At 47.1% G+C, this 16,243-nt stretch overlaps 1 protein-coding gene across 1 annotated transcript in view; it reads right to left on the minus strand.

Moving 5' to 3' along the window:
• Positions 1-1,434: 1,434 nt before the first annotated feature.
• SLC43A2 (solute carrier family 43 member 2) overlaps positions 1,435-16,243 on the minus strand; it is a 58,045-nt gene continuing 43,236 nt past the window's right edge. Inside the window, exons 11-13 of the mRNA XM_074189179.1 lie at positions 15,534-15,607; positions 13,771-13,894; positions 1,435-13,057 (exon numbers count right to left, since the gene is read on the minus strand). Coding sequence (XP_074045280.1) covers positions 12,896-13,057; positions 13,771-13,894; positions 15,534-15,607 — 360 coding nt within the window. The 3' untranslated portion in view covers positions 1,435-12,895. The remainder of the gene's footprint in view (positions 13,058-13,770; positions 13,895-15,533; positions 15,608-16,243) is intronic.

The raw sequence follows: 16,243 nt of genomic DNA on the forward strand, positions 1-16,243 counted from the left end.
AGCTCCATAAGTGTAAGGGAGTGTTTTATCTCTGTATTATCCAGTTTCCATATCCCTGGCATCCGGTCTCCAGTCTTTGGGATTCATATCTGGCCACTAAACCTAGATGACTCCAAAGACTTAGCACAGTCTCCTCACTTAAATCCAATTTGCTTGCTAGTGATAGCATCACCTTCCTAATGTCATGGTCTTCTTCAGGAACGAAGGACAAATCACATTCGACTGAGATCAATGTATAACATGGAACCAATGTAAACACTATCAGAATGCCTTCTGTGGGGGGAGGGAAGCAAGAATGGGGGGAAAATGCAAAACTCAAAAAAAAAAACCCAAAGGATAAATATCATCATCTAGCACAAGGCCTTGCAAGTGGAAGGCCTTTAATGAATGTTGATTAGATTGGGTTGGATCTAATCCAAATTCCCTCACTTTGACAAAAAAAGGAAACAGGTCCTTCTGCTTAGAAAAATTGCTCTTAGGGGACCTTAAATCTCATTATTAGAAATCCATTCTTTCGGTTTAGGAAGTTTTTCAGTTTTCCAAAGGGTCCTAGAGGCAGATTAAGAAAAGCGGGAGGCCTGGGGAGAAACTGGAGGAAAGCAGCTGAAGTCATATCTTGGCTTTGAGGGGCAGTGTGGTTTAGTGAACACTGCTGCCTTTGGAACTCAGAGACTTGGGTATGAATCACACTACAGGTCCTTCTGTATGATCAGGACCTAATCACTGGAATACAGATATAAAGGTGGGAAAGGGATCTTAACAGCCCAAAGCCTTCATTTTACAGGTAAAAAAAGGGAGAACCCAGGGAAGTTGTGATTGATCCAAGGTCACACAGGGAACAACTAGTGGGGAAGGCTTCATGACCCAAGATCTTTCCACTCTTTCCACATTCCAAGAGAGTTCTCTAATCTATGAAACAGAGATAATTACATCTTTAGTGCCTCTTTTACAGGGTGGGAGGATCAAAGGAGACCAAGTATGTCAAGCTGAAAAGGGCCACCCAAAGGAAAGCTATTATTAAACTATATCTATCAAGACAGATAAAGCAATCTTGCCTAGTGGTTAGAGCATTGGAGTGGGTGGCAAGAAGAACTGGATTCCAATCCTTCTGCTAACCCTTATATGACCCTGGGCAAGTCCTTGTGCTTTGGGGACCTCTAAATTACAAGTTGATTATCTATGTTGATAGCATTCCTGTGATATCTAAATTAGGGATTCTTACCTTTTTGTGTTCTGGCCCCCATTGTCAGACTGACCAAGCCTGTGAACCCCTTCTCAGAATCATGTTCTTTTTTGTTGTTGAGTCATTGACTTTCTGTGACAGTTAGTAAATGTCTGAGGCTATATTTGAACTCCAGGCCTGACACTCTATCTACTGTGCCACCTAAATACATTAGATTACAAAAACCAAAAGTTAGGGAAAATTAAGTATTTTTTCCCATTGAAGTTCATAGATCCCACTGAAATCCATCCCTAGACTTCTTGGGGGTGCATGGGCCCCAGCTTAAGAACCTCTGATCTATACCCAGGGGTAATAATACTTTAGGCATGGGGAGGAGAAGGACAGAAAAGAGGGGTGGGTGATCTTCTTAGACAAACTTCCCCCATCCTTTCCCCCATTTTACAATGGCCTGGCTTTGGTCAGGGGACACTGAAGTTGGAATTGTGACTTGACAGGGAGGGGGAGCTCCTTAGGTCTCCACACTATCTGGAGCTCCTCTCAGATTGGCAAGAAGCGACACAGCTCTAGGAAGAACCAGAGAGGTGGGGAGCTGAGAATTGCCCTTGTTCAGTTCTTCACTGACAGTCTGAGCCCATTTCATAAAGCTGACAAGCCAAATGGCCACAAAAGGCACCACACAGAGGCAGACACTGGTCCAGGAGGTCACAGAGGCAGGTTTATTGGTGACAATAATCTAGCCACATGGTGGGGTGGGGTTCAGCATGCTGTAGGGACACAAAGAACCACAGGCCACAGGGGTCAGATTCAGGCTATGTACCTGGGGAAGATGACAGCAGGTCTTCACCAGCTTCCATTCGGGAGAGCTCCCACTTACTCCCTGGCCTTAGTTTCCTGGAATCAACCCAGATTGATGTCTCCCTAAGGCTGAGGTCAACTCTGGGCTTCCAGAGACACCAGTGGGCAGAACACCATCCCAAATCTACCTTCTCCATCATATCCTGCCACACTTCCATCTCGAGACCCTGACCTTCCTAGTCTTGTCCTGTTCCTTGATTTGTCCATCTGAAGAAATAAACTAAAACAGGAGACTCATCCTAAGGCCCACAACTTGTTCATCTTTTCCGGAGAGGAAATGAGACCAAAGCAAACAGTTCCTAGAATTCCATCTCTCCCAGGTGCCTCCTCTCCAAGAAGCCTCTTTGGGACCGTCCCTCGCTATGCCCCCCCATCTCAACTCACCTGCACATCTGCCCTTGCTCAAATGCATTGTATCTTGACTTGCAGATGTTACAAATTCATTCCCAGTTTCCATGATTTCCATCTTCATCTCCCCCTCCCTCTCCCTTGGAAAACCCCAACCCAACCCCTGTCCTTCTCCAATGTCTCATACTGTTGGGACAATAACCTACAGCAAACCATGGCTATGCTGGTAAAGTCCAGGCCCTTGTCAGTTCTACTAGGTTGGAAAGAAGTCTTTAAATATAGACCCAGTGCGTGATGGGGTGAACATCTGTCTGCCCAAGACCAGGTTGGCTAGACTTGAGCCCAGAGAGGTTCATGGTTAAACCATTAACCACTCAGTAAAGCCATTATGACCGTAGACATTCCTGAATACCCTCTTCTGAGGGGTGCCAAGGGGATCTTTGTCTAAATGAACCCAGAATGTCCTAGGATGAAGACCCTAAGTCACTATTTCTCTGAGAGGGATCTCTCTTGGTGCAGTGCCTTCTTGGTGCAGGGCCAGGGCTCTCTACAGAATCCTCACTGGGGCACCCAGATAGCCTCTAGAAGCTTAATACATAATAACAATACTTAAAGGTTTGCAAAGTGTTTCTCATAGATCTCATTTTATCAGCACAAAGACCCCTTGAGGCAGGTACTACAGATAACACTATTTTAGAGATAAGGAAACTGAGGCCTCATTCAAGAATAGTTCTAAGCATTTTCTCTTGCTTGGAATGTCCTCCTTCCTCATCTGTGGTTGCACACTTCCCTGGCTTCCTTTAAGCCCCAACTAAAACCCCACCATTGACAGGAAGCCTGTCCCACCCCCCACACACACACACTCTTCATTTCACAGCCTTCCCTCTATCCATCATTTCCTATTTTTTCCTGCACTAGTTTGTCCCTAATTGTTAGCATTCCCCCCATTAGTTAGTTTTGGAGAGCAGGGCCTGCCCTTTGAATTGCTTTGCACCCCCAGCCCTCAGCACAGTAGCAGATGCTCCATATTTTTTAGTTGATCACTCATGCAACAAACAAGAGGTCGAATCAAGGCCTGTCTCAACTTCAAATCTGCAGCCCTTTTGATCATCCTATATTGCTTCTAATAAATCATAAAGATTTTTTGATGATGATAATGTTGGGAAGAGGGAGGCGGGGAGGGAGAGGGAAAGGAAAGAGGAAACAGTCCTTCATGAATACCTAGAACAATCTGACCACTCTGAAGCTTCTGACAATATTCTTAACACTGACTTGAAATCCGGGGCCAGAAGAAAGAGGTCATTGCAAGCAATTGAGAAGGCTTGAAAAGGAAGTAGGCTTGTGTGGAGAGAGAGGCCCAGACTTGGAGGCAGTTAGAAACTGGGTTCAAAGCCGGTCTGGAACACTATTTCAGAGGTCCCCTTCTGCAAAATGGAGAGAATAGCTGTTTTCACTTCACCCAGGTTGTTGCTAAGGCTCCTAGGAGAGAAATTCAAGACTGGTGGATAAAGAGATGGCCTCAGGGCCCCAAAGACCTGACTTCTGGTTCCAACTTCTGCCACAAACTGACTAGCTACCCTAGGCAGGTCACTCATGCCTCAGTGGGTCCTGGGGATCTCCTAACCCTATAGATTTCAGAAGGACCTGCCCGGCTGCCCTCTTCAGGCCCCCAAATGGACAGTGCTTTGTAAACTTTATGGTGCTATCCATTTCTTCCAGTTATTGGAGTGAGACTGCTATAGCTTCCTGTTCCAGAAGCCTTGACCTTGGGCTTCAGAGAAAAGGGGAGGCCCTGGGAGACATTCCCTGTGTCTCTGTTGATCTGAACTGCTCTGGGGAAGGGTAAGAGACTTGGGAGCCCACATACAGCTTAACAAATTGAAAAGTAACTGGGAGAGACAAACCCACCTGCTTCTTTTTTTTTCCTCCTTTTTTCCCCATTCCCATAGAAACCTGATGATGGGGCCAGCCTGTCTGTCAGAGTAGGCACTGGTGACTCAGGGTCTGTTTCCTGTGGTCTCCCCAGTCTCCCTAGGACACTGACCACATTCTTTCTTAAGGAATGACAGTCCCTCCCAGCTCCCAAGTGACCAGGAAGATCAATATTTTCTCACAGACTTTCCCTCTGCCTCAGGATGGAGGCCAGGCCTGGCAAGATGCCTCATCTAAGAGGAAGAGACCCTAGTCACAACAGGAGGGCCCTGGCTTGGGCACAGCCCCAAACACTGGCAAACAGGATCAGGGATCACAGGGACTCCACTCCCAGTCCTGGTTACATCCTTCCTGAGACTGCTATAGTTTCCTGTTCCAGAAGCCTTGCCCTTGGGCTTCAGAGAAAAGGGAAGGGAGGCCCAGGGAGACATTCCCTGTGTCTCTGTTGATCTGAACTGCTCTAGGGAAGGGTAGGAGAATTAGGGCCTGACTCCTAAGGTTGTGGGGGGAAGGGAGAACCCACTCTGCTGTAATGGGAATTAAAGGAAACTTGGTGGAGATCCCCAAGAAGAGTTCACTATAGACTGTCCAGCCCAAAGGATCGGTGCAGAGTTGGAGCTGGCTCCTTCAGAGGATAGGGGATGGTTACCAGCTGAATGGAAGCCAATTTCCTGGCATTCTTCTGTGAAGGCCTGACCCCAGTTGCCCACTTGACTGCCAGTTTAGCATCTCCTCTCTGGCCCAGCTCCCAAAGCCCCCCAACAGTCTTTGCTTCTGGTTTGACTTTCAATTCAAACACTAATGCTGGGTTTCTATCAGTATTTTTAAAATGGATCAATAGTATTTAACAAGCACCTGCCCAGTAGATGTCAGGCAGGCCCTGGGCCTCAAAGGCAAAAGTGAAATTCTCCCCACAAAGAACTCACACTATCTCATGTATACACCCCAACAACTAATCTTTAGTGAGTCTCAAGAATGATGCGCCCTGGGGCGGCTAGGTGAATAGAGCACTGGCCCTGGAGTCAGGAGTACCTGAATTCAAATCCAGCCTCAGACACTTAATAATGACCTAGCTGTGTGGCCTTGGGCAAGTCACTTAACCCCATTGCCTGTGCCCCTGGTCAGATAGTCAATATACCCTTATTAAGCATCTTTCTTAGTGTCAGACACTATCAACTACTGGCCAAGTAACTCACCTTCTAAGCTTCAATTTACACATCTATAAAATGGGGGTGGTAACTCTTATAGGACCTCCTTCACAGGGCCATGGCAAGGGAAGTGCCTTAATCCTAGAGGTCCTATAGAAGTACCAACTGACAGAAATCTCTAAATTAAATTTTACTACAATGCACCCATGACCTCTTTTACTATGCAGTTGAAACCAACAGACAAATATTAAGCACATACTAAGCACATAGGCATTGGAATTCCAATCAGAGATTCACAGACAGAGAACACAGGCTCTGCTCTCAAAAAACACAGCTTAATTTAATTCAGGGACAATTATACAGATATCCACAATACCAAGCAGGAATGATATAAGCGCAAAGGACAGGTCCAAGCAAAGGTTAATTAGAAATGAGGCAGAAAAGATAAATCTCACAGGGAATGGGCTGGGGAAGATGATGTCCAGGAAGGTTTCATGGAGGAAATGGCATCTCAATTGAGCCTTGAAGGAAGGTCATCCATGGCCGAATACCAGAGTGGGCAGGGAATGGGGAGTGGCAGTGATTCAGGGGGTTGGTAGGAGCAAAAGAACAGTCACAGGAGAGAGGACAATGGGAATGGGAATAAGCCTAGCAGGCAGAAATAGGTAAGAAATAAGTAAGACAACTAGTATGTCTGACAAAGGACTCATTTCTAAAATATACAGTGAACTGAGTCAAATTTCCAAAAAAAAAAAAAGCCGTTCCCCGATTGACAAATGGTCAAAGGATATGCAAAGGCAATTTACAGATGGGGAAATTAAAATGATCCATAGTCATAAGAAAAATTGCTGTGAATCATTACTTATTAGAGAAATACAAATTAAAGCTTCTCTGAGGTACCACCTCACACCTCTCAGACTGGCCAATATGACCAGAAAGGACAATGATCATTGTTGGAAGGGATGTGGGAAATCTGGGACACTAATACATTGTTGGTGGAGCTGTGAACTCATCCAACCTTTCTGGAGAGAAATTTGGAATCATGTCCAAAGGGCAGCAAAAATGTGCATCCCCTTTGATCCAGCAATACCACTACTGGGTCTATACCCTGAAGAGATGATGAAAAAGGGTTAAAAACATCACTTGTACAAAAATATTCATAGCAGCCCTGTTTGTGGTGGCAAAGAATTGGAAACTAAGTAAATGTCTTTCAATTGGGGAATGGCTTAACAAACTGTGGTATATGTATGTGATGGAACACTATTGGTCTATTAGAAACCAGGACGGATGGGAATTGAGGGAAGCCTGATTTGCATGAGCTGATACTGAGTGAGATGAGCAGAACCAGAAAAACATTGTGCACCCTAACAGCAACATGGGGGTGATGATCAACCTTGATGGACTTGCTCATTCCATCAGTGCCACAATCAGGGATAATTTGGGGCTCTCTGTAATGGAGAGTACCATCTGTATCCAGAGAAAGAATCATGGAGTTTGAAAAAATACCAAGACTATTACCTTTAATTTTTTGGGGGGGGAAACCCATTATCTTACTATGTAATTCTGCTCTCTTATACTTCATTTTCTTCCTTAAGGATATGATTTCTTTTCTATCACATTCGACTTAGATCAATGTATACCATGGAAACAATGTAAAGACTAATAGACTGCCTTTGGGGGGGGGGGAGGAAAGGAAGATTAGGGGAAAAATTGTAAAACTCAAAATAAATAAAATTAAAAAAAATAAAAAAGAAGGGAAGTGGTTGAATGGGAAAAAAATCTCTGTATCAAACTTCTCTGATAAAGGTTTAGTTTCTAAGCTACATAATAAACTATTAATAAGTAAGAGATAAAGCTCAAAAAGAAGATGCAACTGTCGATGGAATTATGAGCTGATCCAACCATTCTGAAGAGAGATTTGGAACTATGCCCAAAGGGCTAAAATACTGTGCATACCCTTTGATCTAGCAATACTGCTACCAGGATGGGGCAGCTAGGTTACATAGTGGATAAAGCACCAGCACCAGTTCAAACCTGATCTCAGACACTTAATAATTAACCCCATTGCCTTAAATAAGTAAAATTTCAAAAAAAATTACCCCTACTAGATCTGTATCCCAAAGAGATTTTAAAAGGGTGTGTATGGGGAAAAGACATACATGTACAAATATATTTGTAGCAGTTCTGTTTGTGGTGGCAAAAAATTGGAAATCGAGGAGATGCCATCAATTAGGGAATGGCTGAAAAAGTTGTGGCATATGAATATGGTAAACGTAATGGAACACTATTGTGCTATAAGAAGTGATGAGCAGACAGATCTCAGAAAAACCTGAAAAGACTTATGTGAACTGATGCTGAGTGAAAGGAGTAGAACCAGAAGAACATTGTACACATTAACAGCGACATTGTGCCATGATCAACAATCATAGACATAGCTCTTCTCAGAAATACAATCAAACGTTTCCAAGAGATTCATGATAGAAAATGCTAATCACATGCAGAGAAAGACTGGAGTCTGAATGCAGATCAAAACATCTTTTTTTCCGTTTTTTTTGGTGTGTTTTCATTTTTGATCTGTTTCCTTTCACAACACAAGTAATATAGAAATGTTTTGCATGATCACACATGTATAACCTGTATTAAATTGCTTGTATCTTAGGGAGGAGGAAGGGGAGAGAATTTGAACTTCAAAACAGAAAAAAGGAATGTTAAAAATTGTCTCCATATTTCATTAAGAAAAAAAATTTAAGTAGGTGCAAATAAGATTGGAGAGGGCTTTGAATACCAAAACCAGTCTATACTTTATTTGGTAGGCAATAGGGAGACATCAATGCTCCTTTTTCAGCAAAACAGCATCTGGAAATGATTTCAGAATTCACTTAGTCTAACCACCTCACTTTATAGCTAAGGAAACTAAGGTCCAAAAGGGTTGCTTGATCTGGCCAAGGTCACACTGGTACAATGTGGCAGTCAAAATTTGAATCCAGGCTCTCAGACAAGAGTCTGTTCTTGTTCTATTGAGGAATGAGATCATAATGGGAGCTTCCTTGGGAAATGATGAGGCTTGGATTAGAAAAGGGATAAATTGAACACAAGAAAGCCAATGTGAACATGATGGGGTGAGGAGAAGTTTGATGTAAAAGCCCTAATTGAAGTGACATTGTGGAAGTATGAAGGAATGCAGCTATATAGTACAGTGACTAGAATGCCAGATCTGGAGTCAGGAACTGAGTTCTAATATGACCTCAGACACCTACTAGCTGTATGACCCTGGGCAAGTCACTTCAATTTCCTCATCAGTCCAATGAGCTGGAGAAGGAAATGGCAAACCCAAATTGGATCACAGAGTCAGACAAGACTAAAATAATTGAACAATAATAATGAAGGAATGATAGGGCTTAGCATCTAACTGTGAGGGGAGAGAAAAAAGAGTTAAGGTTAACTCAAGGTTCTAAAAGGCTGTTTTTTTCCCCCCTCTAGGGTTGGAGGACAATGAGTTGGATTTTAGTCTTAAGACACCCAAGTGTAAATACAGACCAAAACTCAAAGGAGAGTTTTGTACTATAAATCTCCAAAACACCTGGAATGGAGATAGGGGAGAACATGGTCACTAATAAAGGGGGCTTAGACCAGAATCTTGAGAAACATTCTCGTTTAAGGGGGAAGATATAAGAAATCAGCAAAAACAGATCAGAAAAGAAGCAGAGCAGGTAGTATCACAGAAAGCTGATTAAGGCGTGGGAGCGTTCACAATATAAAATACCAACAGAGGTCAAGAAGGAAGAGAATGGAAAAAAGGGTTTTGGCTCTAGAGAGAAGGTCCTAAGTGATCCTGGAGAGAATTACTTTAGGTGTGGGGATGGAAATCCAATTGTAAGGATTTAAAAAAGAAGTTTGGGGGGCAGCTAGGTGGCAAAGCAGATAGAGCACTGGCCCTGGAGACCAAATCTTGGTCTCAGACACTTAATAATTACCTAGCTGTGTGACCTTAGGCAAGTCACTTAACCCCATTGCCTTGTAAAAACAAACAAAAAACAACACAAAGAAGGCAGATAGAGGTGACAGCCTACAGGTTCAGCATGAAACATACATTTTCTGACAGGGTCAATGGGTTGATTTGTTTTGCTTAACTGTACTTTATGACTACCAGGAAGGATCCAACTGCTCCCTGGGAAAAGAAAGTGCTATTTTTTTAAAAAGCATGTACAAAACATTGTTGAGATTTTCTTTAGCTTTGGTTTGGTTCCTCATTCTGATACTACTTAAAGATATCATAAAATCCAACTCCCATACAGGTATTTGGTATCAACAAGGTACCAGGAACTGAGGAATTTCATAACAAGAGTTTGCAAGCCAAAAAATCAAAACTACAATCTATTCTTTTTTGCAAAATCTCATTCAGAATAAAGTTTCCTTTAAGAAAAAATGGAGGGGTGGCTAGGTGGCGTAGTGGATAAAGCACCGGCCCTGGAGTCAGGAGTACCTGGGTTCAAATCCTGCCTTAGACACTTAATAATTACCTAGCTGTGTGGCCTTGGGCAAGCCACTTAACCCCATTTTCCTTGCAAAAATCTAAAAAAAAAAATGGAACTGCTTTGGAAAATGGGAGGTAGGGTGTATGCAGTAATTATGAGACACATAAAAAAATCCAAATTGAATTTGTTATAGGGGACACCACCTCTTTTTCTTGAACCAATGTCATCAACAGCAGACTCTAGACACCAGGAGTTTTGGTTTACTATTGTTAGATGGTGAGATGCTAATGGCCAGACAGCGGAACACAGAATCAGAAACCCAGAACCAGAAAGGACCCTGGAATCCATCTGGCCTAGGCCCTCATTCTTAGGATACCTTCCCCACAAAAAAACCCACCTCAGATTAAGATAAGTGATTTGACTGATGACATTCACTTAAATAGCCAAGTCAGGATTCAAACAGTTTCCTGTAGCTCCAAATCCAACATTATTTCCACCATACCAGGACAGAAGAAAAGGGTCCCTGATAACAGGTGGCTCTTGCTACCTTGAGGAAAGTGCTGAGCATGGCAAAGTCTGTAGCCTGTCTGTGTGGGCAAGTAGATGAAGGCTGGCATCAATCTGTCCTCTCCAAACAAGTGCCTCCAACTTGATGGGCAATAGCCTCTCATTTGTTGGAAGCAACAGGGTAATGCAATGGTTAGAGACCTGGGTTTGGAGTCTGGATGACCTAAATCTGAATTATCCCTGACCCTTGCCAGCTGTTTGATCCTGGGCAAATCTTTTGTATCTCAGTTTGCTCATCTGTAAAATGGGGGAGGGGGGTAGCTGGGTTGTTGAACTTCAGGTCCTAAACTCCCTTATGGCTCTCTAAATCCACAATCCCATGATTCTTATGGAGGCCCTCTATTTTTCTCTTCTTTTCTCTGTATCTTCAGTAATTATGAGAAAGTTCCCATGAATCCCCTCAAGTCCTAAAGTGATTCCCTTCCTAGCCCTTCATTCTGGTTGATTCCAAACCCATGTTCTTGTTTCCACAGACAGCAGCCCCCAGTCTTGTCCAGAGGGACTCTAGAAATTATCTAGTCCAACCACCTCTCTCTGCTTTAGCTCCCTGATTCTCAAAGCCTAGACCCCAGATCCAAGATGCATTTAATTCTCATAGGGGAGGGAAGAGAAAGCTAAGTGACCCATTTCCCTGATGTTCTCAAGGACCTGAGGGGACCCAAGGCTTTCACAGGTTGCCAAAAGTCAGCCTAGAATGACCTGGCTCTGGCCCTCTCCATTGGTTTTGGGCCTGCAACCAGGGAATGAACTACAATCTGTATTTGGCCCCCACCCTTTCCAACCAGGCAAAAGTGTGTGGGGTGGAAGGCAGGATTGGGTCAATGGGTGGGCACTCTGGACAAGCACCAACAGGTAAAGGGGACAGAGAGGCCCTTTCCCCCCGGAATCTGTGGTCCCTCATGATGGAAGCTGAGTCTCTCTAATTTTCTGTCCAAGCCCCAAACTTCCACAGCCAGTAGTCACTGGCATATGCAAACACAAATTTCCCTGGCTACAAGGAAGATGGATTTATTGCTTTACAATAAAAAAAGTTTGAGAAAACTTTAAAATAAGACAAAAAATCCCAAGCCCACACCTTTTTAGATGTACTAAGAAGCCTCAAGAAATAGTCCTTTTGAAAACGGGGTGCAGCTGACAAGATGGTGCATGCGCACTTGCTCTGAGGCCCTGTGGGCAGAGCCCCCAGGGCAGTGCCAGCTCTCTGCCCCCTCCCCGGACCAGCTGAATCAGGAGAGGGCTGGATGGAGGGTGAGAGACCTTTGGAAAGCCCACCACCAGGGGGCGCTGTGCACTTGCAGCTGCATCCCTCTCCTTGGGCATCCTCTCACCTGGACCAGCCCAGAGGCCTCCGGTGCCAACACACACCCAAGCACATGCTCACATAACTCAGCACTTCAAACACATGATCCTCCCCCTCCCCCTCAAAAAATCTGGGGATTCAACAGGCATGATCCTTCATTCTCCTTCCCTTACCCCCTGGCCCAAAGCTGCCCACCTCAAGAACTGCCCATAAAGGAAGAGGGTGGGTGATGAATTTGGCAGGGCTGGGGGGAGCTCCCTCTGAGGTCTCGTCTCATGTCCCCTGACCCTTGCCCCAGTCCTGGAGCAAGGCTGACTAGCAGGGCCATAGCAAGGTGCAGATGAGGGGGGTCCCACATGCACAGGATAGCAGAGACTCTGCAGGGTGGGAAGGGGGCAAGAGAAGAATCACCAGGGAGCTAGCACCAACAATGACAAGAGAGTCTTTCCTTCCTCACACAGCTCTCTTCCCGGCTGCCATCAGGCCAGGGCCAGAGTGTCTCTGGATCAGAGTGGAGTGGCTATTTCATGAGTAGATGGTCTGTGTAGGCATGCAGCAAAGGGGGCAACTGGCCTGGCTCAGGGGGCAGGGAGGAGAACCCACTCCTGGAGTTGGTCGAATGAGGCCCAGAAAAGTGGGCCCACTGGTGCCAACCCCACAATACTGTCCTGGTCAGTCTGTTGGTGCCCATGGAGCCCTCCTCCAGGAGCACAGGGAGGGATCTGGAAGGCAGGCATGTAGGGGGTGCCAGTGTCCTGGGGGGCCCAGCTCCTCAGCAGCTCTGGCCAAAGAAAGCCTAAGAAGGAGGAGGCGATGAGTCCAGTAGTAGGTCCTGCTGTCCCAGGCTCTCCATTCCTGGTCCTGGGAGGGCCTGAAGACCCAAAAGAGGAAGGCCACAGTCTGAGCTGCGGAAGCAGCTCCCATGGAGAATCCCAAGAATGCCAGAGTGGCGGGGGCAGAGGCAGGGGGACGGTGGCAGGACAAGTGCTCTGGGGGCTGGGCCAGGCCGGGCCAAAGGCAGCCGTGGTCGAAGTGGGGGAGGAGCACATGGAGTGAAGTGTGAGAGGACCCAGGGTGGTCCCCAGCCCTACACGAAGGCCTCCTGATTGGAGGAGCCATTGATTTTGAGGAAGAGCTTCTCATCCTCTCGCTTCTGGTCCAGCTGCCTCTGCAACTGCCGCCGGTAGAAGATCAGATAGATGGGCAGGCAGAAGCCCAGCAGGCTCACCCCGAGGAGGCCCACGTTGACCTGAGGAGACACAAGGGGGAGACTGTGACCCTCCCAAAGCAGGAGAGGGGGAGGAAAGCGGGAAAGTCGAGGAAGGAGGAAGGACGGGGAGGAGAGGGAAGGGCAGGAGGAGGGGAAAGGGGGCAGCCCTCAGTGTTCGGGCCCTTCCTAGGTCAGACCCAAGGTTGCCTGGAAATCTTCTCCCATCCCCTTTCAGAAGGCAGAGAGGAGAAAGGAGGGAAGGAGCCAAACAAGGAAGCCAGTGTCCCAGAAGAGCCAAGCTCCACATTCAGGACAGCAGAGGGAGGGAGAGCTCCTTAGGCAAGTCCCTGGACCTCAGTGGGCCTCAGTTTCCTCAACTAATTGGCTGTCTTTGGAGTCCAGGGTGTTTTATTAATTAAAGGCATAAACAAGCTTCCTTGGAGCTGGGCCCCTGGGGGTCCTTCTAGTGACTAGCTGGCTCTCTGTCTATTTCTATCTCTGTCTGTCTGTCTGTCTGTCTCTCAAACAAAGGAGAACCACAAATGGGATCAACCCTGAGTGGTAGCTCCAGCCAAATCATAAGATGTACAGGAGGGCACTGACAATTTAACACTCAGCTCAGCCCCACCTGCCTGCTGAGCTGGCCCCATCCCCTCCCCATTTCCCCCCCTTCTAGAGAGTGCAAACTTCACAGGGCCCCTCCTCTCAGCCTTGACCACAGGGAGGGAGAGGGTCTGGCAGCCTTGACTTACCCAGAACGGGTCTCCCCCAAGGGGCCCCATCATGGCCAGGAACAGAGGCTGCTGCAGGAGAGCAAAGAGCGCACTGACCAGGGACTGTAGGCCCGTCAAGCTGCCGAACTGTGTGGAGGGGTACCTGGGGGGGGGGAGAGGAAGCGTCACCCAGGGGCCCCATCCATCCCCGAGCTTCATACAAGAGCCAACTGAGGCCCAAGTGGATTTGAACTCGAATCTCTCTGGTCCCAGGAGCAGCCACTGCTCCCCCAGGCTGCCCCCCCACCCCCCCACAGAGACTGGTGACTGGACCTTGCAGAATTCAGATTGGTGTGTGTCTGAGTGTGCGTGTGTGGTGTATTTCTGTGTGTTTGTGTATGTGGTATGTGTCTGAGTGTGTACACCTATGTGTCTGGGATGTGGGGTGTGGTGGGGTGTGTGCAGGAGTCTGCATGGTGGTGAATCTATGTGTGTGTGTGTGTGTGTGTTTGGACTTTGGGGCCAGGCAGGTCCTAGCTCCGAGGCAGGGAGCAAGCCCAGGAGCGAGTCCACTCTGCAGCGTCCAAGGGAAAGTTGGATAATCACAGACACCCCGGCATGGGCAGCCCTGGCCTCAGTCCTGCCTGGGTGGGGGGTGTCTCTCTCCAGGCAAGAATCTTTTTTTTTTTTTTTTAGGTTTTTGCAAGGCAAACAGGGTTAAGTGGCCACACAGCTAGGTCATTATTAAGTGTCTGATACCGGATTTGAACCCAGGTCCTCCTGAATCCAGGGCCGGTGCTTTATCCACTGCGCCACCTAGTGGCCCCCAGGCAAGAATCTTGAAGAAAGTCTGATTTCTACCACTACCATCCCCCAACTGCCCCCCCACACATCTGCTTTCCAGTCATCCCTCCTCACATTTTCCACACCCCCACATCCACAATAGATACTGGGCCCCAGGCCCCCTACCACACACACACAGACACATGGCTCCTCACATCATTACCCACACAACCCACACCCACCCCTCCCTCCATCATCTACGTGGACTCTGCACATCCATTCCCCGCTACACATATAAATAGCCCTACCCAGCCCTACCACACACATACCCCATCCCATCCACAGAACAGTCGCCCACACCCCCCCCCATCCACCCCTTCCCACACCATGCACTCACACAGACACACCCCACACTAGACACATATATACTCTAAGAAAAGGATAAACTGGGAATAAGTCACCCCAGGGCCCAGAGACCAGAGGCCCATGGTGACATAATATCCTAAGAGTCTGGAGGCCCCAGAGTCAGGCCAATCTGGGTTCCAAAAGTCTGGTGTCACTTTTTGGCAAGTGAGGGGTCTTATTCCAACTGGGGCCTCCCATGGCTCCTGGCTCCAGAAGGCCAAGTTCTAGGGTGGCCCAGGAAGGGCTTTCTGGGTCCTCTGTATTCAATTATCTATACTGCATCAGCCAAGTTGAGACTTTAAAACTCCCCTAGCTTCTCCTATGGACCCTTGCTCTCATTCCTGGAGGTAACCCCGGCCCTGACCTGCAACCACCAGCCCTTCCCTTCCCCTTCCTGATTCTGGGGCTGGCCCCAAGGTAGCCGGTCAGGGAATGTACTGCACAGACAGAGGTCAGGACCTGGTCTCCAGCCCTGGGGCCATGAAATCACCTTTCCCACTGATTTCACTGTAGTCACTCCACTTCCCAGGGCAGAATAAACATATCTCAAAGGAAACCAGGCCCAGCTATAAGAGCCACCAGCTACTCTTAGGCCCTGGCGAGCACCAACTTACACAGCAGCATAGAGACCCCCGACGGCAGAATGGATGAAGCCCCGAACGATCGTGTGCAGGATGAAGGAGAGAATCTGGGGAAAAAGCCGGAGATGAGTGTAGTGTTTATGGACAGGCTGGGCCCTCTGCTCTCACCAGGCAGCCTCTCACACAGTGGACCCCGGCAATCGGGTAACATTTATGAAGTGGGGAGGGGAGGGGGGATGCCAAAACAAATGGCAAAATTATGCCTGTTTACAAGGACCTCAAACAAGTCCCTCCTGGTCCCCACCAAAAAGCCTCTCTTCTTCAGAGACGACCACATTGAGCCCACATCCAATTAGAAGCTGGGTCTTGTGGAGGCTCCTTCCTTATTCCTTCGAGCATCTGCCTGGCCCACTTCAGGTCCTCACTGCCTCTCCAATCTCTGCCCCCCAACTTTTGTTTTTTGCAAGGAAATGGGGTTAAGTGACTTGACCAAGATCACACAGCCAGGCCATTATTATGTGTCTGAGTCTGGATTTGAACTCAGATCCTCCTGATTCCAGGGCCAGTGCCACCTAGCTGCCCCTCTTTCTCTAATCCCTCCTCCCCACAGCTGGCAAAACATCTGTAGCCCAAGCTGAATGGTCACTCCTTGTCTTTGGTACAATGTTCCAACTAGGATCAGTATTTGATCAATTCTCTGGGAGAGAAATCCTCATTCCTCAGATTTAGAGTTCTTTCAGTCC

The sequence above is a fragment of the Macrotis lagotis genome, chromosome 5 (genome assembly GCF_037893015.1).
Source record: "Macrotis lagotis isolate mMagLag1 chromosome 5, bilby.v1.9.chrom.fasta, whole genome shotgun sequence".
NCBI lineage: Eukaryota > Metazoa > Chordata > Mammalia > Peramelemorphia > Peramelidae > Macrotis > Macrotis lagotis.